General features: G+C 35.5%; 1 protein-coding gene across 1 annotated transcript in view; it reads right to left on the bottom strand.

Moving 5' to 3' along the window:
* Positions 1-23,910, bottom strand: part of JAK2 (Janus kinase 2) — a 136,559-nt gene that overhangs the window by 43,872 nt on the left and 68,777 nt on the right. The window contains exons 6-8 of the mRNA XM_078151699.1: positions 22,808-22,953; positions 11,259-11,580; positions 10,241-10,360 (exon numbers count right to left, since the gene is read on the bottom strand). Coding sequence (XP_078007825.1) covers positions 10,241-10,360; positions 11,259-11,580; positions 22,808-22,953 — 588 coding nt within the window. The remainder of the gene's footprint in view (positions 1-10,240; positions 10,361-11,258; positions 11,581-22,807; positions 22,954-23,910) is intronic.

Consider the following 23,910-nt stretch of genomic DNA (forward strand, 5'->3'; position numbering starts at 1 on the left):
TCACCTATTACCTATTAGACACTTTGAACTGGATATCCCAGAGACATCTTAAACTCAACATGTCAAAAACTGAACTTATCATCTTTCCACCTAAATCCTCCCCTCTTCTAAGCTTCCCCATTTCTGATGAAAGCATTACCATCCTTCCAGTGCCTCAGGTTTGTAATCCTGGCATGATTCTCAATTTCTCTCTCTCATCCTATATAGCCAACCAGTTGCTAAATTGTGCTTTCTACCCTCACAACATCTCCTGTATCAGAACCTTTTTCTTCGCCCACCCAAGGTAACATTTCAGTTTAAGCCCTCATCACCTCTTACCTAGATTATCATAATAGCCTCCTAATTGGTCTCCATGCTTCAAGTATCTCTAGTCCTCTCTAGTCCACCTCATACTCTGGTGCCCAAGTGATTTTCCTTAAGTACAGGTCTATGAGATTCCCTTATTTAACCAGCTACAGAGGCTTCCTATTTCCTGTAGAATAAAATATAAATTCCTCTGTTTGGCTTTTAAATCCCTACATAACCTGGCCCCAACCCAGTCTCATTAGACATTATGCTTCCTCCCCACTCAGTAATCCAGCCAAACCAATCTTTCTGTTTCTCACTTAGAGTACTCTATCTCCCATCTCAGTGTCTTAGCATTGGTGGTCTTCCAGACCTGCAATGTAATTCTTCCCTACCTCCATGTCACTGAGCTCTCTCCTCCTCTAAGATGTAGCTTAGGAACCACCTCCTGCAGGAAGCCTTCTCTGATTCCCTGAAACAGCTAGTGCCCTAGCTCAAACACCACCTACTGAACTACTTTCAGAGTGTGTCTGTATGTATTCATTAATTTTATATATATGCTGTATATATTTTTATATGCACTTGCTGTCTCCCTCATTAGAATGCAATCTCAGTGCAAGCAGGGATTATTTCACTCTTTGTACTTGTATCCCTGGGGTATAGCACAGTGCCTGGCATATAACAGGTACTTAATACTTTTTTTTTTCAGTAATTCCATAAATCCTTTAGTTACCCATACTGTGATTTTCTTTTTAAACAATTTAGTTATCTAGAATCTTATAGATGTTTCCAACGGCAAGATACTTCTTACTTCTGTTTCAAAGAAAGGCATTATTTCTTCCAGGTACATGGGCTGGAAGGAAGTTTTTATAAAATTTTATGCAGGGGACTGGAATTTCAAGTTAATGCCACTAGCTTCAACCAAGTAAAAAAAAAAGAATTCTATGAGCTCCAGGTAAAGATAAAATTCAACTTTCCTTTCTCAAGATACTGTAGTACTGTAGAAGTTGAGAATTATTTGGCATACGATTGTTGGCTGAATGAAAGACACACACACTCTTTCTCTCTTACACACGTAAACTTCCCTTTATGTGTTGTCTTCTTTCATTAGAATGTAAACTCCTTGAGGGCACAGATTATCTGGCTTGCTTGTAATGTATTTGTATTTTCAGTGCTTAACACAGTGAGTGGGCCCACAGTAAGAGCTTAATAAATGCTTTATCCCTCAATCTACCCAAAATAACCTACTATCTTCATTTTGTTAAGCACAGCAAAAGAAGTGAATGCCAAAAAAATAATTTAATCAGTCAACAAGCAATTAAGCTTTTATGAGCAAGGCACTGTGTTAAGCACTGAGGATATAAAGGCAAAATACAGTTCCTGTTTTTTTCTAATACTACTTATTTTTTCTTAATTAAACGTAAAAACAATTTAACATTTTTTAAAGTTTTGAGTTCCAAATTCGATTTCTTCCTCTCTCCCCTCCCCTCTTCCTGAGACAGTAAGCAATCTGATATAAATTATACATGTGCAATCATGTAAAACATTCCTATTTTTTCCTAATGTGATGTGTAAATATTATGTCAAGGAGATGAATTCTTATAACAAACATATTTATGCACATTTCTTCTAGAAAATAACCTCAGTTAACTACACATTAATATCAAAGACATGGCTATTCCTGAAATTTTTTTTTGTATATTTTACAGTGGAAAAATCTATGTCATCTTTTCAAGGTAGACTTGCCTTTCATAAAAGTAGATGACAAAGTTGGATGATTCCATTTTGGAATGAAAACTCATTTCATAGAAAGCACACCATGAGTTAAAGGACAATCATACCAGAGAAGCCAAATAATGGTTCAAGTTCCACATTTTTACATCAGGGAAAAGTCTCAAATATTTCAGACTTCATTATCCAAAGCTTGGAAAATAACGACACTAATGTAAAAGGAACAAATCAACAGTGTCTTTCTTATTTTGACATTGAGGCTTTCTTCTACCTTCGGGAAGTATTAGAGTTTTTCCATTACAGAGTGTGACACTTTGTTTTTGAGTCATACTGGAAGCTCTATATTTCATCACTCATTAGCATTTTCCTCTAAAACATTTTAGTTTGTCAAGTTTTTCTTGAAAGAGTAGCATGTGTCATCTTTTTGATTTCTTATTCATCACACACAATGTTCATCACATAAAATGTGTGGTACAATCTTTACGGAAACTTTCCTCTCATTCAAATTTTCTTTCAGAATGAGTATATTTCCCTTCATCTAAATTTAAGTGGTTAGCCACTATTCTTAAAATCAGTCACACACATAAACAAAATTTCTGACCTCAATATTTTAACCAGTCACAACTACTTCATGCTCATCTTGATGTACAACTTTCCTTTCTACCCTACACTAAGGTGTTTTTTTTTTATCACGTTAAGCCTCTCACCTGCAGATTTACTTCATATAAAATTGGTCAACTTTTTTTTCTAAATGAGAGCTACTTATTTTTATACCCACATGCTTCTATTCACTGGAGCTGCCATTAGCATAATGTTGACTATCCACATTTAAAAGTGACACTGCTTTAAACTGAAATATGTTGTAACAGTTCCTTCATTTCTTTTTTGGATAAAAGTAGATCATCAGACTTTCCATTATACCTTCCAAAGGCAAAAGGAGTAAAGAAAAATGACAGTGTTTACCAAATTGGGGAAAATAGTAAAAATGAAATGAATTTATTCAAAGTAGCTTACAATAGCAAATACCTACAGTAAATTCAATTGTGCTCAGAGGAAGAGAAGAAGTAAAAAAAATTAATTCTCAATAACAAAGAAAGGGAACTTTAAAACCACTTATTGTTCGCTGCCAAATCGGCTACACCCATTCATCTCAATCTAGCCTTTCTAAATTTAGAAAGAGATTGGGCAGAATGTATGCTTTTCAAAAAGGAAAACATTTATTTAAGAGGAATCAATTAAATCTTATGAAATACTTTTTTCTAAAAGCTGTAGCTATTTTGCTCAGGAAGGAAGAGCTGCTTTAATTATATGACTACAATCCTCTGCTATTTGAGCATGACCTATCACTAATTTCACAGGAAAGTGTTAGAAAAAGGAAATCTGAAATTCTACAGATCAGTAATGAGGGGGAAAACATCACCCACTAATGATTAAATCATCGGTTATGTTTTGTTGTCTTTCTAAACAGTTCAGGAAATCAATGGTAGCTATGCAGTTATACTCACAAAATATTTCCAACTTTCACACGCATATGAAATTTGTTTACAACTACAAATTATACGTAATTTATTTCATAGAATCACAGAATTTTAAGTAAAAAATCCTTAACTTCCTTCAAGATTCAGTTCAGATGCCACATCCTCATGAAGCCTACCCTTATACTCCTTAATACTTAATTGGGAGAAAGGAAAATACAGAGAAGAATGAGACACAATCTCTCTCCACAAAGAGCGTATAATAGAAAAAGACACTGAAGTATACGAATATAGCTGGCATGGTACCCGCAAAATTTTAGGACAAAAGGTAAGACTTGGGCAGGAGCTGGAGGAGGCCTTGTTGAGGTCTGGTTCATCATGTATTGTGGGAACATTTGGGTACATGTCGCATTCCCACAGTACAATATGAGTTCTGTGACGGCATGGATTACTTCCTTTTGTCTTTGTCTCCCCAGTGCCTTGTATGTACGTAGTAAATCCTTTATAAATAGCTGCTGAATGTAGTTGAATTGTAATGTGTTTTAGAGAGACCATCATGCTAAATCCCTTAGTTTTTGAGATAAGGAAACTCAGAGATATTTATTGTCATTATTATTAATAATTGGCATTTACATAGTACTTTCAAGTTTGCAAAGGGCTTTGTAAGTGTTTGAAAGTCAGCCCTGCCACCCATAGCCCATACAAGTCTAAGTAAGTCCCCTCAACTCACTAAGCCTCAATTCCTCAACTCAAAAACAACTTTTCCAAAAGCAGAAAATTGGGAAAGAATTTTTACAACCAGTGTCTCTGATAAAGGCCTCATTTCTAAAATATATAGAGAACTGAGTCAAATTTATAAGAATACAAGTCATTCCCCAATTGATAAATGGTCCAAGGATATGAAGGCAGTTCTAAAATGAAGAAATTAAAGCTATCTATAGTCACATGAAAAAATGCTCTAAATCACTAGATTAGAGAAATGCAAATCAAAACAACTCTGAGGTACCGCATCACATCTATCAGATTGGCCAACATGACAAAACAGGAATATGGTAAGTGCTAGAGAAGATGTAGGAAAATTGGAACACTAATTAATGCATTGTTAGTGGAGTTGGGAACTGATTCAACCATTCTGGAGAGCAACCTGTAACTATGTCCAAAGGGCTATACAACTGTGCATACGCACACCCTCTAACCCAGCAATACCATTTCTAGGTCTGTATCCCAAAGACCATAAAAACAGGAAAAGGACCCACAAGTACAAGAATACTGTTAGAAGCTCTTTTTTGTGGTGGCCAAGAATTGGAAATTGAAGGGATGCCCAACAGTTGGGGAATGGCTGAACAAGCCGTGGTACATGAATGTAATGGAATACTACTGTGCTACAACAAATGATGAGCAGGCAGACTTCAGAAAAACCTGGAAAGACTTATATGAACAGATGCTGAGTGAAGTGAGTAGAACCAGAACATTGCACACAATAACAGCCACATTGTGTGATGACTAACTTTGATACACTTATCTCTTCTTAGCAGCAATGCAAAAGTCTCATGATGGAAAATACTGCCCACAACCAGAAAAAGAACTATAGAGTCTGAATGCTGATTGAAGCATATTATTTGCTTTCTCTCTCTTTATTTATTTTTTTGTTTCTTCTTTCTCCTGGTTTCTCCCATTGGTTCTAATTCCTCTTTACAACACGACTAATGTGAAAATAGGTTTAATATAAATGTATATGTTGAGCTTATATCAATTTACATGCAGTCTTGGGGTGAAGGGAGGGGAGAGATGGGGAGAAAATCTGGAACTCAAAACCTTACAGAAGTGAAGGTTGAAAACTAAAAATTAATAATTTACTAAAAAAAATAATAAAATCAAGAAAAAAAATGACTTTCTCAAATATTTTATCCATTCCCAGAAACTTGCCAAATTTTATAAATTCTTTCAGCACAGTACTCTCCAAAACCTTTTTCAATCTCATACCCTTATCAGAAAAAATAAATTGAGTATGCACCTTCTCTATATGTATATTTATTTATAAGCTATATATGTGGATTATGACACTTAAATACATAATAAGACATAGACAAAGTGGACATTTTTAATGAAATGAACCATATTTTAAATGAATACATTTTGTTTATTAATGGTAAATAAAAATTTTTGCATTCACTGAGAACAATGTGATTGAATTTGTGAGATGATCTCTTGAGACCCCAAACTTTCTAATTCTAAAACCCTATAATGTTAGGTTACACAAATAATTTCTAGTAGACCATGGACTAGAAACTATATCTCCTCTTGCCCAAGTCCAAGTGTTTTTTTTGTCCTAAAATTTAGTGAATACTATGCAAGTTATATTCATATGCTTCAATGTCTTTTTCTCTTATAAGCTCTTTCTGGGGAGAGATCATGTCTCATTATCCTCTGTATTCCCTTTTCTGCCAAGCATAGAGGCAAAGTACTAAAAATGAGTGCCAAATAAATGGATGCACAGAATTTAATCAAGAAACAAGTAGTATTTTTTTTTAGAGGGGGGAGAGAAATGAAAGGAGATAGATATTGCTAGCTAGATAAATACAACAGGAATAGGTACTGACATAATTTCAATTTCATAACTTCTGGGGGCAGCTAGGTTGCACAATGGATAGTGTACTAGGCTTCCAACGAGGAAGATTCATCTTCCTGAGTTCAAATCCAGCTTCAGACACTTACTAGCTACATGACCCTGGTTAAGTCACTTAATCTTATCTGCCTCAGTTCCTCATTTATAAAATGAGCTGGAGAAGGAAATGGCAAACCACTCCAGTGTCTTTGCCAGGAAAATCCCAAATGAGGTCACAAATAGTCGAACATGACTAAAATGACTGAACAATAAATGTCTGGAATTAAGGTAAGCCCTTTCCCAAGCTTCTGATGAGATCAATACAAAGTACTGTTTACAGACAAAAACAATCAGTAATAACACCAATCATGGGGAGATAGTTGGGGGCACAGGGGACAGAGCACTAAACCTGGAGTCAAGAGGACCTGAGTTCAAATCCAGCCTCACACACGTAACACTTACTAGCTGTGCGACTTTGGGCAAGTCACTTAACCCCAATCGCCTTGCAAAATTAAAATTTTTTTTTTATATTAGGGGCAATTAGGTAATGCAGTGGATAGACCATTGGCCCTGGAGTCAGGAGGATCTGAGTTCAAATTTGGCCTCAGACACACAAGGTTCACTATTTGTGTGACACTTAACCCCAAATGTCTCATCAAAAAAAAAAAAAACCTCTTAAGCTCCATGATGTGAAATGTTTTGTTTTGTTTTGTTTTTGCAAGGCAATTGAGGTTAAGTGATTTGCCCAGGGTCACACAGCTACTAAGTATCAAGTTGTCTGGTCTGAGGCAGCATTTGAACTCAAGTTCTCCTGACTCCAGGGCTGGTGCTCTATTTACTGCGCCACCTAGCTGCTCCTATAATGTATTTTGTGTAGACTATGTATCTCCCTTATCATCTAGCAAAAGGCCTTGCACACAAAAGGTACTTAATAAATGTTTACTGCATTGAATGGCAGCTATGTGAAGGTAATAATAATAAATACTAATAAAAGTTAACATTTATAGCACTTACTGTAACAAGAATTGTGCTAAGTGCTTCACTATTATCTCATTTGACTCTCATAAAAACCCTGGGAAACAATATCCCCATTTTACAGAATAGGGAAACTGAGGCAAACCAGAATTAAGTTACTTACACTGGGTCACACAGTAGTAAGTGTTGGAAACTGGATTTAAACTTAGGTCTTCCTGTCTCCAGGCCTTGTGCTCTACCAAGGTACACTACTGAGCTGCCCCACAAAGCTGCTCCATATTTAGGAGTTTCTATATTACACTGGATTTATGTCACTGATTTAGGCATTCCCTCCACTGGCAGAGCTCTTCCTACCTTCTGTATTAATGAAAGTCATACATGCCCCTCACGTTTTGTGTGACTTTTGCCTAAATTCTGTCATAGAAGATATACCTAATGTGTTAAGGGGCCTTCCTCTAAGTCTCCTTGCATTTTGAGGGTACTGGTGCATCATTTTGGTTATTACTATCTGTTATTCCTAGCTTTCACCACACAACTAACTCACAGCTTTTCTGACCTTACATTTCTATGATAACCTATCTCTTATGCCACTCACTGTATAAAGGTATTGACTGGAAATAAACTATAGCCTATTTTGTTCTCGTCATGTACCTCTCCATTTCCCAGCAGATCACCTGAATAAAAGAAGGAAATAAATAGGTAGCCTGGTATAGTAGAGAGTTTGCTGGGCTTAGTGTCTGGAAGACCTAGGTTCAAACCTCATGTCTGACACTTGGTAGCTATGTGACTCTAGGCAAGTCAACTTAATTCTTATGTGCTTCTCGAAAGCAGTAAGAAATTATGCAAAAAAAGTGACTAAAATACTCTCTGACCCAGAGATTCCACTTCTAGGTAAAACCTCGAAGGAGAAAAAAAAGAAAGAATCCACATATACCAAAATATTTATATTAGCACCTTCTGTGGTAGCAATAAGATGGAACCAAAGAGGATGTCCAATGTTTAGGGAATAGCTAGCAAATTGTGGCATGTAAATGAAATGAAATATTACTGTAGTGTAAGAAATAAACATGATGAATAGGGAGAAGAATGGAAAGACTTGTATGTACTAATATAAAGTTAAGTAAGCAGAGCCAGGCAAACAATATGCATAATTGCAACAATGCTGATGGGCAAGAAAACCAAAACTAACATTATGAATGGTCAAGCTAAATGTTGCAAAAGATAAAGCTTGGTCTCAAAGAAGAGATATAAAAATACATCTTTAAGCTATTCCCTTGTAGGCATGGGAGTCTACCTGTATGGAACATCAAATATAATGTTAATGTTAAATTTTTTTCAGTATGCTCAGTTTTGTTGATCATTATTTTCATATAGCATGGCTTAAACTCTATGGGCAAGAGTGTACTCCTTATCATTTTACCAAAGAAAAGGGAAAGGATGCCATTATTAGACATAATTGCTGACATTTACATAGCAATTTATGACTTGCATAGAACTTTACAAATATTATCTCAGTCTATCTTCAAAACAACCTTGGGAGGCAGGAGATATTATTATCCTCACTTTACAAATGAGGAAACTCAGGCAAACAGAGTTTGTTAAGTGACTTACCCAGGGTCACAGAGCCAGTAAGTGTCTGAATTCACATTTGAACTCAGCTCTTCCTGACTCTAGGTCCAGCTTAGCTGCCTCATTCCTAATCTATTGACAAGCATTATTTAAGTACCTCCTATGTGCAATTAAACTCAGTTTTAAATATAATCATTTTCCTTAATGAACATTTATGAAGCTGCTACCATGTGTAGTGTTAGATAATGGATATACAAAGAGGCATCCCCAATGCCACTGTCTTATGGGAGTTTACAATCTAGTTTCAGTGACTTAGTAAATATAATATGCAAAAAAGTAAATAATAACACAAAGAACCATATTCTAAGTGTCAGAGGGATTTATCCAGTTCCTTACAGGCAGTTAATGGTAATAAAAAAAAATAGCTACTTAAGGAATTCAGGGGAGGCAGCAATCAACTAAGGCAGAAGGAGAAAGCTGTTCAGGTAGCAAGGAATACAGGAATTTGGTTGGAGCAGAGGGTTCATAAAGAGGAGTAGTGGGAAACAAACTGAAGGATTTTGAACAAAAGGAATGACAAAGCAATGTTTTGGGATAATAAAGCTGACACTTATAAGAAACACTGAATCAAGGAGGGACAGAGATAAGGAGACCAGTTAGGAGACTACTTGGATGGTCCAACTGTGAAGCAGGGAAGCCCTGGATTATGGTCTTGCCAGTGAAAATGAAAAAGACAGGGACATATAAAGATATTGCCAAGAATCAACAGTACTTAAGTACCTGACTGAATGCAGTGAAGAGTAAAGAAATGAATGGAGAATGGCAGCACCACTGACATAAACAAAGACATTTCTAAGGGAGCTAGTCTGGCGAAAAACATTAAAGTTCCCCTTCAGAGGTTTCTGAAGTCTGAAGTTCAGGATGTTCAGGTGGAGCTGTCCAGCAAGTATGGAGAGACTTAGGATTAAAGCACAAAGCATGTCAGTTTTAGTTTTAACAAATCAAAATACATGGCAACCTTATTAAGGAGTAAGAGAAAGACTATGTATAATATTAATACTGTTCTATGAGAATACTATGTACTCCTGGATGATCACTCTGTGCATCAGTCAGGAAAAAAAAAGTGGCATAGGTCACAAAAAGGACAGGTAAGAAGGTATAGATCAGATTTGTCAAATTCTCCTGGAATTGGCCCATAAAGCCATTTTCATGACAAGCACACTCATGACTAGCATATTTGTGACAAGCAAATGCACACTTTATTACTACCTTGTTAAATGTATATACACTTAGAAAACACTATCAGAAGTTCATAGTTTCACATATGATCCTCTTTTCTTTGTATATTAAAAGGCCTATTTGTCTGGGCCTAAACTAGATGCCACAGAAACTGTTTGTCCTTTGTGTTCATATAACATGTGTAATGTTTTGTATTTCCATAAAATAAGTATTTCCAAGCTAGATACATCTTAGATTAAACCAGATCACAAAGCTATATTTCAAGAGAGCCTTAAATAATTTTGTTTGGTTGTTTTTAGAATGTTAAGTGAATCAATTACACAATTAACAAATAATTCTAAGTTATCAAAATAATACTTACCAAATTCTTGCTGTCTTGCTTATGAATAGTCACCACTCTGTTCTCATTTGAACCTTCTTGATTTGCTTGCTTAATACTGACATCAATAATATCAGGAAAGTCACAGTACATCTGTAAATCCTGCAGTTAATATTGATATTTTAAAAATTAAGTAAACTTTATTGAACTAGTTCAAAAATAAAACTTAGGAAGGCGATTAAATTCTAAACTTTCATTTTTTATTACACAGAAGATGTTAAATGAAATAACCTCAACATCAACTGAAATATTTTCTCTATCCTTAGCAATCTCAAAATAACAATGGACTTTTTTGTTTAAGGAAAAAAAATGTTTCTGACTTTATAGTGCCAGAAATATAACATTCTGAATGCAAGCCACCATTACAGGTAGAACCAACAGAGATCAATAGTTAGAAATTTAATTCCCAAAGCATTAAGATAAGAAATTAAAGTATTTTCTCTTTTCTAACACCCTATAATCCTCTAACAACAAACAGCAGCCAAAATATGAACTAAGGATTTACAAGGAAGACTAATTTATTGCTCCTAGCTGTTAAGCAAGTAACCCTTTCTATAAAACTAATTAAAAATAAAAATTGTCTGGTTTCATTTACTCTTTTTCTTTATTCTATTTTGTTTAACTCTTGTCCCTTCTGGCATCAATAAGGAAAGATGAAAGAGAGACAAAGAAAGCAACTAGCTTATGCCTTTTGGATTTAAGGTTTTAATCAATCCTAATATAATTAGGTTTTTTTCTCAAAGTAATCATAACAAAGTTATTATAGCAAATATGTACTTTGAAATACACACCTAATTACAAACTATCCAGTAACAAGGAAAAAACCAAAACAAAAACCAGACCCTGCTGTTGTAGGTTTACTACAGCAAAACTTCCACTGGTCTCAATCGGAGTTTACCAGGGTGAGAAATGCAGAAGCCTAAAATATCACAATTACTTTTTTGCCCATTGTCATTTGATATAAAATAATAAAGAATGAGAACATATCATTAAGGATTACCTGTTCTGTCAGGGTCTCACTGTCTTTATGTTTCCCTCGTGACCACTGAATTCCACCGTTTCCAGTTATTATAATGGTTGCAAAAATCTCCTCACCTGAAGGACCTCTGCCAGGTTCTTTTACTTCAAATTGCTCTGAGTAGAAGGCAGACTGAAGAGTTTCCAGATTTATAAGATATTTAAGTTTCAAGTTTCTGGCAGTAGCTTTGCATTGGCTGAACTGCTGAATAAATCTGCGGAATCTGTACCTTATTCGCTTTCGTGTCAAAATATGATAATCTTGGATCTTTGCTCGAACACATTTTGGTAAGAAGGTCTTGTAGCTAGTGATACAAGAACACAAAAAAAATTTAATTAGGATTTGTAAATCTAAATTGAAATAAAAAGCCACATATCAAACCATATACCAAGATAAACTCCAAATGGTTGATTTAGACATAGAAGGCAACATCATAAAGAAACTGGAAGGTCAAGAAAGAAAGTACCTTTCAGATTTATGGACAGGGAAAGATTTCACTCATGACTAAACTAAGAATAGAGAGGATAAGAGAAGATAAAACTGTCAAATTTGATTACATAAAACTTGAAAGTTTTTGCACAAACAAATAAAGTGTAGCTAAGATTAGAAAAGAAAAATTAACTGGGCAATTACTTTTACACTAAGTTTTTCTGATAAAGGATTGGTTTCCAAGACATATAAAAATCTGTTTCAAATTTATAAGAATTAGAATTATTCCTCAGTGGACAAATGGTTGAAGGAAAGGATAGAAAAGCATGCAGTTTTCAAAGGAAGAAATCCAAGCTACTAACAACCATATCAAAAAGTATTCCAAATCACTAATAATTGGAAAAATGCAAATTAAGGTAACTGTGAAATTCCACCTTATACCTGTCAGATTGTAAACAATGGTTAAAAGGAAAATGACAATTGTTGGAAGGGTTTCAGGAAAACAGGCACACTAATATACTGTTGGTGGACATGTTTATTAGTCTACCTGGGGTGGAGAGGAAGACTGTAAGCCAAGCACTGTACTTTAGAAAGGAGGGAGACTGCTCTGAGTATTAGATACCAAGACCTAGATTGTATGAAAAATATGGATGTAATAGATATAATTAAAATGAGGGCTCTCCAAACCAGAAGCATGAGTTCCCTTAATATGATAAATTAAAGTTCAAGAGAAGAGTGGAGAGATTTCTTTTTTCCAAACCCAAACATTCATTTGTCTGTCTTATGTTCTTAGTGCATTAGTTCATTGTACAAACCTTCTTCTGCCACTTGCTACTTATGTGACTAGTCATTTAACTTTCCCGGACCTCAATTTTCTCATTTGTAAAATGAGAGGGTTGGAGTAGATGGTGCCTCAGTTTCTTATAGGTCGAAATCTATGATCATGGGTCTAATCACCTTCATACAATTTCACCCCTATAACTCTTTAATCACCTAAGAAATATTTGTAATTAACATATAACAGAATTATAGAACAAAAAAGTAATACTTCTGGAAAAAACTCGAAGAGAAAATCTAGCCTATAACATTTAGCTATGTCAAAATATAGGTGAAGATGCCTTCGCTTGGGCTTTTATTTCACTCTCCTTTTCTTGTTTCTCATGTTCAACACAAAATTTACATAATAATGCTTCCAGTTTGAACCTTAACTTAAACTAAACTAAAAAAACAAAACAAAAAATAAAATAAACTCTCACGTATGCTGAGAAAAGGTATGTTTAATTATCCAAGAAGGAATAACTGAATAAGAAGTTTTGCTTGTTCAGTAGGTTTAGTCCCAAAAAGGCAGTTTTAAACTTGGGGATATGATTTTAAAAGCCGCTTTTATAGTAGAGAAGTTAGGATTATAATGATAGTCCAGACCTCTGCCATGTTTGGGAGAAGAGTGAAGCTTGCCTTAAAGGAATTAGCATTTTAAATAATGAAGGAAAGGGGAAAAAAGTCTGTTAAGTCCTGTGGCTTACTACTGCTTTCCTACCCAACAACTGTTCTAAGCAGTCTGGAAAATGACATCCATCAAAATTTGTCTCCAATCTGCTTAAAAAAAAAAAGAGCCCAGGAAAACAATGGTGCCTAGTCATATTACCCATATTTATCTAACCTCAGTCAAATGGAATTTTCTAAAAATATTCTTGGTTTTAATACATATAAAATTACCTGATTCCTTAACTACTTCAAGCACATTAATGATTTTTAAATTCCTATTTCTCAGAATTTCTCAGAATTTATTCAACTCTTATTTCTAAAAACATTATATTTTCCCTTCTTATACTAGGTGCATTAATTTTGTCTATGCAGAAGTTTTTCAGTTTCAAGTTAATCAAAGTTACCTATTTTAAATTTGTAATTGCCTCTATCGCTTGTTTGATTAAGAATACACCTCATATCCACAGCTATGAGAGGTACGTAATCTGTTTCTCTCAAAATTTTTATATCATCCTGAATATTCAAGTCACAAATCTATGTAGTATGGATTGTGAAATATGGTACATGGCGTTCATCTAAGCCTAACTTCTGCCAGACTGCTTTCCAGTTTTCCCAGAAGTTTTTATCAAATAAGGAGTTTTCTCCTAGGTTATTTATGTTTTCTACCGTATCAAACATCAGGCTATTGATTTCCACTGTTTCTGATTCTCCCTTGTTGGATCTGTTCCACAGATCTCTATTTTTTTTTAAACTAGTACCAGGTGGTTTTGATGACTGCTGCTTTATCATATAGTCTGAGGTCTGGAAATGCTATTCCTACTTTGTCCCTACTTCATTTCATTATTTCCCTTGATACTGTAGATCTTTAGTTTTTCCAAATGAATTCTGTTACTATTCTATCAAGTTCTATAAAATATCCCCTAGGAAAATTTGATTGGTATAGCATTAAAAGCATAATCAATTCTGATATTATTGTCATTTTTGTTAGATTGGCATGATCTAGTCATAAGCACCAAACATTTACATTATTTAAGTTGTTCATTATTGCTTTAAGAAGCACTTTGTAATTAAATCTGTAAAAGTCTTTAGTATGCTTTGGTAGCTCAATCTTCAGATATTTTACACATTTTGTAATTATTTGGAATGGGATTTCTTTCTATTATTTCTTGCATTTTATTATATAGAAATGCTGTTGATTTTTGAGGATATATTTTGTAGCTTACAACTTTGCTAAAGCTATTAACTGTCTCAATTAGTATCTTTGTTGATTCCTTCAGATTTTCCAAGTAAACCACTGTATCATCTGTAAATAGGGATAGTTTTATCTCCTCTTTACCTATTATGCTTTTAATTTCCTTCTCTCTTTTTTTAACTTAGTACTTTACTTTTCCCCAGTTACATGTAAAAAACATTTAAACATTTTTTAAAAACTCCTTTTTAAAATGTTAACTTCCAAATTCTCTCCCTTTCTCCATCCCCACACCTCTCCCCTACAAAGAAGGCAAACAATTTGACATAGGTTATACATGCATAGTCATGCAAAACATTTCCATAATAGTCATGTTGTGAAAGAAAACAGGCAAGTAAAAAAAATAGTAAAAAAAAAAAGTATGCTTCAATCTGTATTTAAACACAACCAGTTCTTTCTCTGGGGAAGGATAGCATTTTTCATCATAAGTCCTTCAGAGTTATTTTAGATCACTGTATTGCTGAGAATAGCTAAGTCATTCACATTTGATTATCTTACAGTACTGCTGTTACTTTGTACCAAGTACATTTCACTTTGCATCAGCCCATGCAATTCTTTCTAGGTTTTTCTGAGAGCATCCTGCTCATCATTTCTTACAGTACAATAGCATTCCATCACAATCACTTACCACAACTTATTCAGCCATTCCCCAATCGATGGTCATCCCTCAATTTCCAATTCTTTACCTCCAGAAAAGATCTGCTATAAATAATTTTGTACATATAGGTCCTTTTCCTTTTTGTTTTTTATCTCTTTTGGGATACAGACCTAGTAGTGGTATTACTATGTCAAAGTGCATGGTTTTATAGCCCTTTGGGCATAGTTCCAAATTGCTCTATAGAATGGTTTAATCAGGGGCAACTAGGTGGTGCAGTGGACAGAGCACCGGCCCTCAGGAGGACTTCAGTTCAGATCTGGCCTCAGACACATAACACTTACTAGCTGTGTGACCCTGGGCAAGTCACTTAACCCCATTGCCCAGCCAAAAAAAAAAAAAAAGAAGGGTTTAATCAATTCACAACTCTGACAACAGTACATTAATGTCTCATTTTTACCACATCCCTTCCAACATTTATCGTTTACTTTTTCTTTCCTATTATCTAATCTAATAGGTATGAGGTAGTACCTCAGAATTGTCTCAACTTGCATTTCTCCAATCAATAGTGAGTTAGAATATTTTTTCATATGGCTTTAGATAGCTTTAATTACTTCATCTGAAAACTGATTATACCTTTTGATCATTTATCAATTAAGGAATGGTTCTTATTTTTATAAATTTGACTAAGTTCTCTATATAGTTGAGAAATGAGGCTTTTATCACAGAAACTTGCTTCAAAATTTTTTTCACAGTTACTATTGTTAACTATATTTCCCTACATCCTATCCCCCACTCTGTTTATTCTATTCTCTCTACCTTGTCTCTCCTCAAGTGTTTTGCTTCTGACTACCCGCTCCCCTAATATGCCCTCCCTTCTATCACTGCCTCCCCAATTTTTCTTATCCCCTTCCTCTCCTACTTTTCTGTAGGGTAAGAAAGATTTTTATATCCAATTGAGTGCATATGTTATTCCCTCTCTGAGCCAATTCTGATGAGAGTAAGATTCACTTACTCCCCCTCCCCTCCCCTCCATTATAAAAGCTTTTTCTTGCCTCTTTCATATGAGATAATTAATCCCATTCTACCTCTCCCTTTCTCTTTCTTCCTAACACATTCCTCTCTCACCTCTTAATTTTATTTTTTAGATATCATCCCTTCATATTCAACTTACACTGTGCCCTTTGTCTATATATACTCCTAACTAGCCTAATAATGAGAAAGGTCTTATGAGTTACAAATATCATCTTCCCATGTAGGAATGTAAAAAGTTTAACATTATTAAGTCCCTTATGATTTCCCTTTCCTGTTTTTTTTTTATGCTTCTCTTGAGTCTTGTATTTGAAACTCAAATTTTTTTGCTCAGCTTTGGTCTTTTCATCAAGAATGCCTGCAAGTCACCTATCTCACTGAATTTCCATTTTTCCTCTGAAGGATTACATTAAGGTTTGCTGGGAAGGTAATTCTTGGTTGTAATTCTAGTTCCTTTGCCTTTTGGAATATCATAATCCAAGACTTCTGATCCTTTAATGTAGAAACTGCTAAATCTTGTGTTATCTTGACTGTGGCTCCACAATACTTGAATTGTTTCTTTCTGGCTACTTGCAATATTTTCTCCTTGACCTAGGAACTCTGGAATTTGGCTATAATATTCCTGGCAGTTTACATTTTGGGATGTTTTTCAGGAGGTAATCAGTAGATTCTTTCAATTTCTATTTTACCCTGAGGTTCTAGAATATCAGGACAGTTTTCCTTGATAATTTCTTGAAAGATGATATCTAGCTCTTTTTTTGATCATGGCTTGCAGGTAGTCCAATAATTTTTAAATTCACTCTCCTAGATCTATTTTCCAGGTCAGTTGTTTTTCCAATAAGATATTTCACATTGTCTTCTATTTTTTCATTCTTTTTGTTTTGTTTTGTTTGTTGATTTCTCATAAAGTCATTGGCTTCCATTTGCATCAGTCTCATTTTTAAGGAATTATTTTCTTCAGTGAGCTTTTGGACCTTCTTTTCCATTTGGCCAAATTCTGCTTTTTAAGGCATTCTTTTCCTTATTGGCTTTTTGGACCTCTTTTACCATTTGGCCTACTCTGTTTTTTAAGGTGTTATTTTCTTCAGTTTTCTTTTTTTTTTGGCGGGGGTCTCCTTTAGCAAGCTATTGACTTGTTTTTCATGATTTTCTTGCATCACCCTCATTTCTCTACATGATTTTTCCTCTACCTCTCTTACTTGATTTTCAAAATCCTTTTTGAGTTCTTCCATGGCCTGGGACCAATTCATATTTTTCTTGAAGGCTTTGGATGTAGGAGCTTTGACTTTGTTGTCTTCTTCTGAGTGTTTAGATCTTCCTTGTCACCACTGTAACTTTCATTAGTCAGGTTTTTTTTTTCTGTTGTTTGCTCATTTCTTCAACCTATTAGTTGACTTTTAATTGTTAAAGCAGGGTTCTGCTTCCAGGGTGGAGGACAGCTTCAGCGGTTTTGTGCAGCTGTTTCCAGGGATTCTTCTAGGGACCTGTAAGTTTTTCCAAGGTGTTATGATCTAAGGAGAAATGTTTACTACTCTCCTGGCCTGTTCTCTGGTCTATGAGTGACCACAAGCACTCTTTTCTGCCCTGGCACTGTGAGGAAGGTCCCCTCTCCACTGTAGCTGCAAACTCTGCTATGCTACTGCTCCTCCCTGCCCTGGCACTGCCACCTAGGAGTGCAACCTGGATCTGAGTATAGGCAAAGCAACAAGTCCTGCCCAGTTGTTCAACTCTCTTACTGTCTGTGGGCTGAGAACTCCAGAAGCAGCTGCTGATGATGACTCAGTCACTCTCAAGGCCTGCTCCTGGTTTCCTGGGGCTGGGGCTAGGGCTGTGCTGGTGCAGTCTGCACTGGGCAGCTCTCCACTTTCATCCGGTACAATAGCCCCTTCCAAGCTGTCTTTGGCATTTGTGGGCTGAGAGGTCTGGAAACCACCACTGCTGCCACTGATCCGGTTTCCCAAGGCCTGCTCCCAGTTTGCTAGGGCCCGGGTCTGTATTGGCTCAGCTGAGGTAGACCACATTCCTCTCTCACCCTGGTGCAATGGACTTTTCCTGCTGACCTTGCAAGTTGTCTTGGGCTGAAAATTTTTTTCACTCCATCTTTTTGTAGGTACTGCTGTCCGGGATTTTGTTTAGTCACTTTTAAAAAGTATTTGGAAGGGTTTAGGGGACAGCTCAGGTAAGTCCCTGTCTTTACTCTGCCTTCTTGGCACTGCCTCTCTTCTTTTATTGCTATTGCTTTTCCAGAACTATATCAAGTAGATAGAAGGGAGAGTGTGCATCCTTGTTTCACTCTCATATTTAGTGGAAAAAGTTCTGCAATTACTGTATAGAATGCTTGCCTTTGGTTGTAGACAGATGGATTTTATGACATTAAAATTAAGTCCTTCTATGCTTATCCTTTGTAGGGTTTTTAGCATGAAAGAATGATACGCTTGATCAAAGGCTCTTTCTGCATCTATTAACATACCCATGTGGTTTGGGATGTTTTGATTTTTAAGATGATTAATTCTGTTGTCTTCCTAATGTTGAACTATCTTTACATCCCTTGTCTAAATCCTACTTGGTCATAATGAATTTCTTGGATAAATTGCTGTAATCTGTTTGACAGGATTTTGTTTAAAATTTTCAAGTCAAGGTTCATTAATGATATTGGCCTATAGTTTTCTTTCTGTGTTAAATATCCTTCCCTGATTCAAGTATCAGGACTACATTTGGTTCATAAAAGATTCTGATATGGTTTTTTTTTTCAATTTTTGAGAATAATTTGTAAAGTATGGAGACCAACAGTTTTCTGAAAGTATTCCTCTATTTCTTTTGTATTTTCAAATTTGTTAGCATACAACTGCATATAATATGTTGTGATTATTTTTATTTTTTGTGATTTCACCTTGCTCTTTTGCTATTTTATTGATTTGATTTTTTTGCTCTCTTCTGTTTAATCAGATTATCTAAGGAATTATCAATTTCAATAGTCTTTACAAAGAACTAGCTTTTAGTATTATCATTTCTGTGTTTTTTCATTTCTAATTTATCTACTCTAATTTGTAATATCTTCTCTTTTGTACTTATTTTTAGGTTGGTTTATTTGTTAATTTTCTAATTTTTTAAAATGCATATTCGGTTCATTAATATTTTTTCCATTTTGTTAACGTATGACTGTAATTATAAGGTTATGATTATTCCCCTGAGGAATGCCTTAGCTGCATCTCAGAAATTTTGGTATGTTGTTTGATCACTATAATTTTCTTTTACATAGTTGTTAATTGCTTCTATGATTTGTTCTTTGACCTACTTATTATTTAGGATTTCATTAATAAGTCTTCATTTAGGTCTGTATCTTTTGTTTGTGGTCTCTGAATCAATTACTATTTTCATTGCATTGAGGTCCATATTAGCCCCAAAATTAATATAATTAATATTCTATCATATAATATAATGATAATATAATATAAACTATAATTCCAAATATAATATAAATCCTCACTCCCAGAACAATGCCAATTATTTTAGGTGTCAGAAAGGATACCACCCAATGGTAGGGTCTCTCCCCAACTCCATCCCTAATTACACAGCCCACCACTGATCTATACTCTCCTCTAGTTAACCCCCCCCAATTCTCTCAAAATCATCTCCTTGGGTCCATGTTCTCTCACTCCTCCAGGTGCCAATTGCCCCCACAAGTTCCAACTCCCCTCTATCAAGACAAGATGAGTAGACTTTTCAAGCACCAAATCTCCCAGGCCATATCCAGCACAAGGTCCCCATCTCCCTAAACAGACTATCTCTTTTCACCCAAAGGAATTCTTATCTGTGGAATTCCCTCTTACCACCAAAGTAAGGTCTCTTTACTTTCCTCTCTTTTTCAATCCTCTTCCCCCTCCCCATTCCTCACTCACTCCCCTATATGTTCTTTTCTCTTCCTGAGATTACAGGGGTCACCTCTGCCTCATTGTTAGCCCTTGATTTGAACTCAGCACATCACATATTCCTCTCTATCACTCTCCACTCTCCTCCTATCATGCTGAAATGCAGTATCACAAAAACAATCATCTGTAGGCAGGGTATTGCCAGGTCCTATCCATACCATCCTAGGCCTGTCTCTTTATTGTTACTTCCACTGGATTTCCACCACACACATGGGTGAGGGCTTGCAACAAAATCCACCCCCACACTCTGGTCCTCACTTCCTCTTTCTATCGCTCTTTTTTTTTTCTGGAGGTGATCTGTGAATTCCTTCAATTGATATTTCACGTTCTTAGTCCAGAAGTTCTGGGAAGTTCTCTTCTACTATTTCTTGCATTATATTGTTAAAGTTTTTTGTCCTCTGATGTTCTTCTGGGAGCTCTGTAATCCTTAGGTTGTCTCTACTCATTCTATCTTCAAGATCAGTATGTTTGCTTGCTTAATGAGTATATTGTCTTTTAATATTATTGCTTTTTGCTTCTCTTCTACATTGTCCTTTACATCGCTATATTACATTCCCAATCTATTGTTCTCTTTCGTTTCTTTGGTGAAATTTGCCATCAAAGATTCCAGTTTTTCTATTCTGCTCATTGTTTTTGCTGTACAGAACATAAAATCTGCTCTAATAATTCTCATTTCTCTTTTCAACCACTTAGAAACAGCATGTTGTGATTCTATGTTCTCACATTCCACAGGGACCTCTGTCTCAACAAATAGTGGATTATTTTCCTTTGTTTTGCAGTATTTATTCATGGATACATTATCTTGTTTACTAAATCTGGAAGGCATATTTCCTTTTGTATTTAGTATTTTCCTTGTTGATTTTCTGCTTATGGTCGAGGTCTTTGAGTTTTCTTCCTCTTAAAATCTTTGTTAATTTGTCTTCCCCACCTACCCAGATTTCCCCCTATTTACTTTCTCACACTGCCTCCTCTGAAGGTAGGTTCCTTTGGGACTGGATCTTAAAGCACCTCAGCATTCTCTTATACTGGGCAATAGATCGTTCACCAACCTAGGTCTCTGTCCAACTGACTTTTGGGTGGTCAGAATTGGCCCCAGCTGGATGCTGTGTTCTTTTTCTCAGGCTTGATGAAATGCTGCATGGCCCTTTCCCCTCCCCTCAACACACACATGGTGTCCTGTCCTCTCTTGTAATTCAAACAAACTACTGCAACTTGTAGATGGGGGTCTCCATGGCAACGGAAAGAGGGAGTGAGGACCAGAGTGTGGGGGTAGATTTTGTTGCAAGCCCTCACCCATGTGTGAGGTCCTTGGGTCTGCTGGCCTTGCTGCCAATAGCACAGGAAGTAGGAGAGGAGTGCTGAGTCACCTCAGGGTTAATGAGCATTAGTTACTGGGTTTTTTAAATTTTCTTTTAGATTCTGGATATCCTAGACCATAGAGACAGGTGAAGTTGCTTTGTCCCTGGCACAAAATTTATGTTTTGGAGAGGATTGAGAGGTCATGGGGAGCAGAGAAAATGTTTAGTACTCCATCTTGTTACTCTTATGACCTCTACCTTTACTTCTAAACCTTTTCCCTACTACATTCCTTTCGTCGCTTTCTAGGCCTGTATTTCTTGGTCATGCTCTCTGTCCCTGTCTCCCAAATATAATATTCACACTAAGATAAAAATTACTGACAAGTACTTACTCCACCTCTGGAGTAATGGCATTTTAATAGAGAGCAAAGCCATAAACTACTAGACATATGAAGTCTCATGAGATGATTTTTTTTAAAGAAAAAGAGGATTTCTAGTCTTCCCAAACTAAAACTGTACATATCAAAAAGGCCTAGGAAAAAAATGGACAGAGAGTAAACTATGAATATAAAGACATGGTGGAAAGATGCTACTGAAGGAATGGCAGTTACTGAGTCAAATATTCAGGGAATAAAATGAATTTTATTCATTTGTATATGTTGGTTTTTCTGCGCTTTGACAGATGTGAGGGCAAGTATAATGGGAGTGTCATTCAGTTTACTTTGGTCTCTAAACTTGAAAGAGGTTGCATAAATAAAAATAAGATTAGGGTCCCAACAGTCATTCATTCATTCATACCTCAGGTTTTAGTAAACAGATTGCTTCAAAGTTTATTTATGTAGACAATATCATACTTATATAGGCCATTTAAACTCTCATCTTGAGAAATTCTCTCTTCATGTTCTTCCTGGCTTGATAGGAAAATGTGGCTGCTTTGCTATGAATTTTTAACAAATATCCATTGAGCACATGAAATGCTCTGAAGCAAAGCATTTATTATTTTGATAATCTAATAAAGATTTTTTCACTAAAGTCCTGTTCCCATTTGAGGTATGGAGGTAGCACTGATTTCTTGAAGAATATAACAGAATGTAAGCTGTGGTTGCTCCTACCAAAGTGGGAAGGTTTCAAGTATGGATTGAATGCCTGTAGTTAGAGAACCAGTGTAGTCAAGTCTGGGGAGAGGCTCAACACCAAGTTCCAAAGGGTACATAATTTTTTAATTAAAGCAAACCTTTAAAAGTATACATGGGCTGTCAACTGTTTTGATGGAGTAATTATACTGATTAAATTACAAAGATTTAAAGAACTAAACCAGTTAAGCTAAAAAAAAATTTAAGAGTTTTTTTCATAATTTCCCTAAGGATATCCTATGTTACACATGATACTAAAATTTGGTATTGGGTACAGACCCAAAACTTGTTAAGATGTTTTTAAAAACAGGAAATGAAATATTAAAATTTTTACTATTTTTATTTACATATGGCATTAAAGAGCTAAAAAAAAAAAGTTACCTGGTAGAGTTATACACTGCCAGTGGGGTCTGATCCTTTTCTTTAGCTATTCTCATTATATCTAGGACAGCCATTCCAAGACATTCTTCCTGCGTTTCATGAGTCACAGGTACTTTAATCCATCCATGAACAAAATCATCCCGCCACTGAAGGTGAATAAGAAGGTAGGAAAAAATGTTTTCAGTAGTTCCACTATCACACTGTTAGCTAAAATGCATTCTCTAAGAACATATATATCTGTGAGGGAATAGTCACTACCAATGCTTTTTAAATACCCTGCCATAAAACTATAGTGATGTGTCTTTCATTTCAGCAGTAGAACATCTGATTTTAAATAGGTCTTCAAAAAAGATACAGAAACAGCTTATTTAGGTCTATATACTTGTGATATAGAAATGGCATTCATTTCCTAAATACTGACTAGATACCTAATATACAAGGCACTACTGTAATTAGTTTTGCTCTTTCCATATATTTTCCCATTTTATCCTCAAAACCTATGTGGTAACTGCTATGATTATGCTGAGTTTATAAATCAGGTTAAGAGAGGTGATCACTTGTCCAGGGCCATAGCTCGCAAATGCCTAGAGGCAGTATTTGAACACAGGCCTTCTGGTACTCTATCAGTTTCCTCCGCCATGCTGCCTCCCAACAAAGTGTACCAAAGTAAAACACTCAGTTCTTACTTTCAAAGAACTTACTGGTTAATTAGGAAGATAAGATGTTCACACTCATCACCCCAAGACATAGCAGGACACATTGCACAGTAATAGTATACATTTCTTTACTATGTTAAGGTTTATGTACCTCAGTCCTCAAGACAATATTATAAGGTAAAGAAGTACTATCAAATTCCTTTTAAAACACAAATATGATTTTTGTTACCTGAGCCAGGGAGATCAAAAACAGAGAGAGAAAATGATAGGCCTATTTCACTAAAGACTATCGATGGAAAAATTTTAAGTAAAATATTAGCAACAAAATGGAGTAATATATCAAAGATCATATCAATCCCTAGGTGAAATTTATACCAAGAATGTAGGACTGGTTCAATAACAGGAAAACAATCAGCACAACTGACCGTATCAATAACAAAACAACAA

The sequence above is a fragment of the Phascolarctos cinereus genome, unplaced genomic scaffold, assembly GCF_003287225.1.
Source record: "Phascolarctos cinereus isolate Bilbo 61053 unplaced genomic scaffold, phaCin_HiC Scaffold_4;HRSCAF=312, whole genome shotgun sequence".
Taxonomy (NCBI): domain Eukaryota; kingdom Metazoa; phylum Chordata; class Mammalia; order Diprotodontia; family Phascolarctidae; genus Phascolarctos; species Phascolarctos cinereus.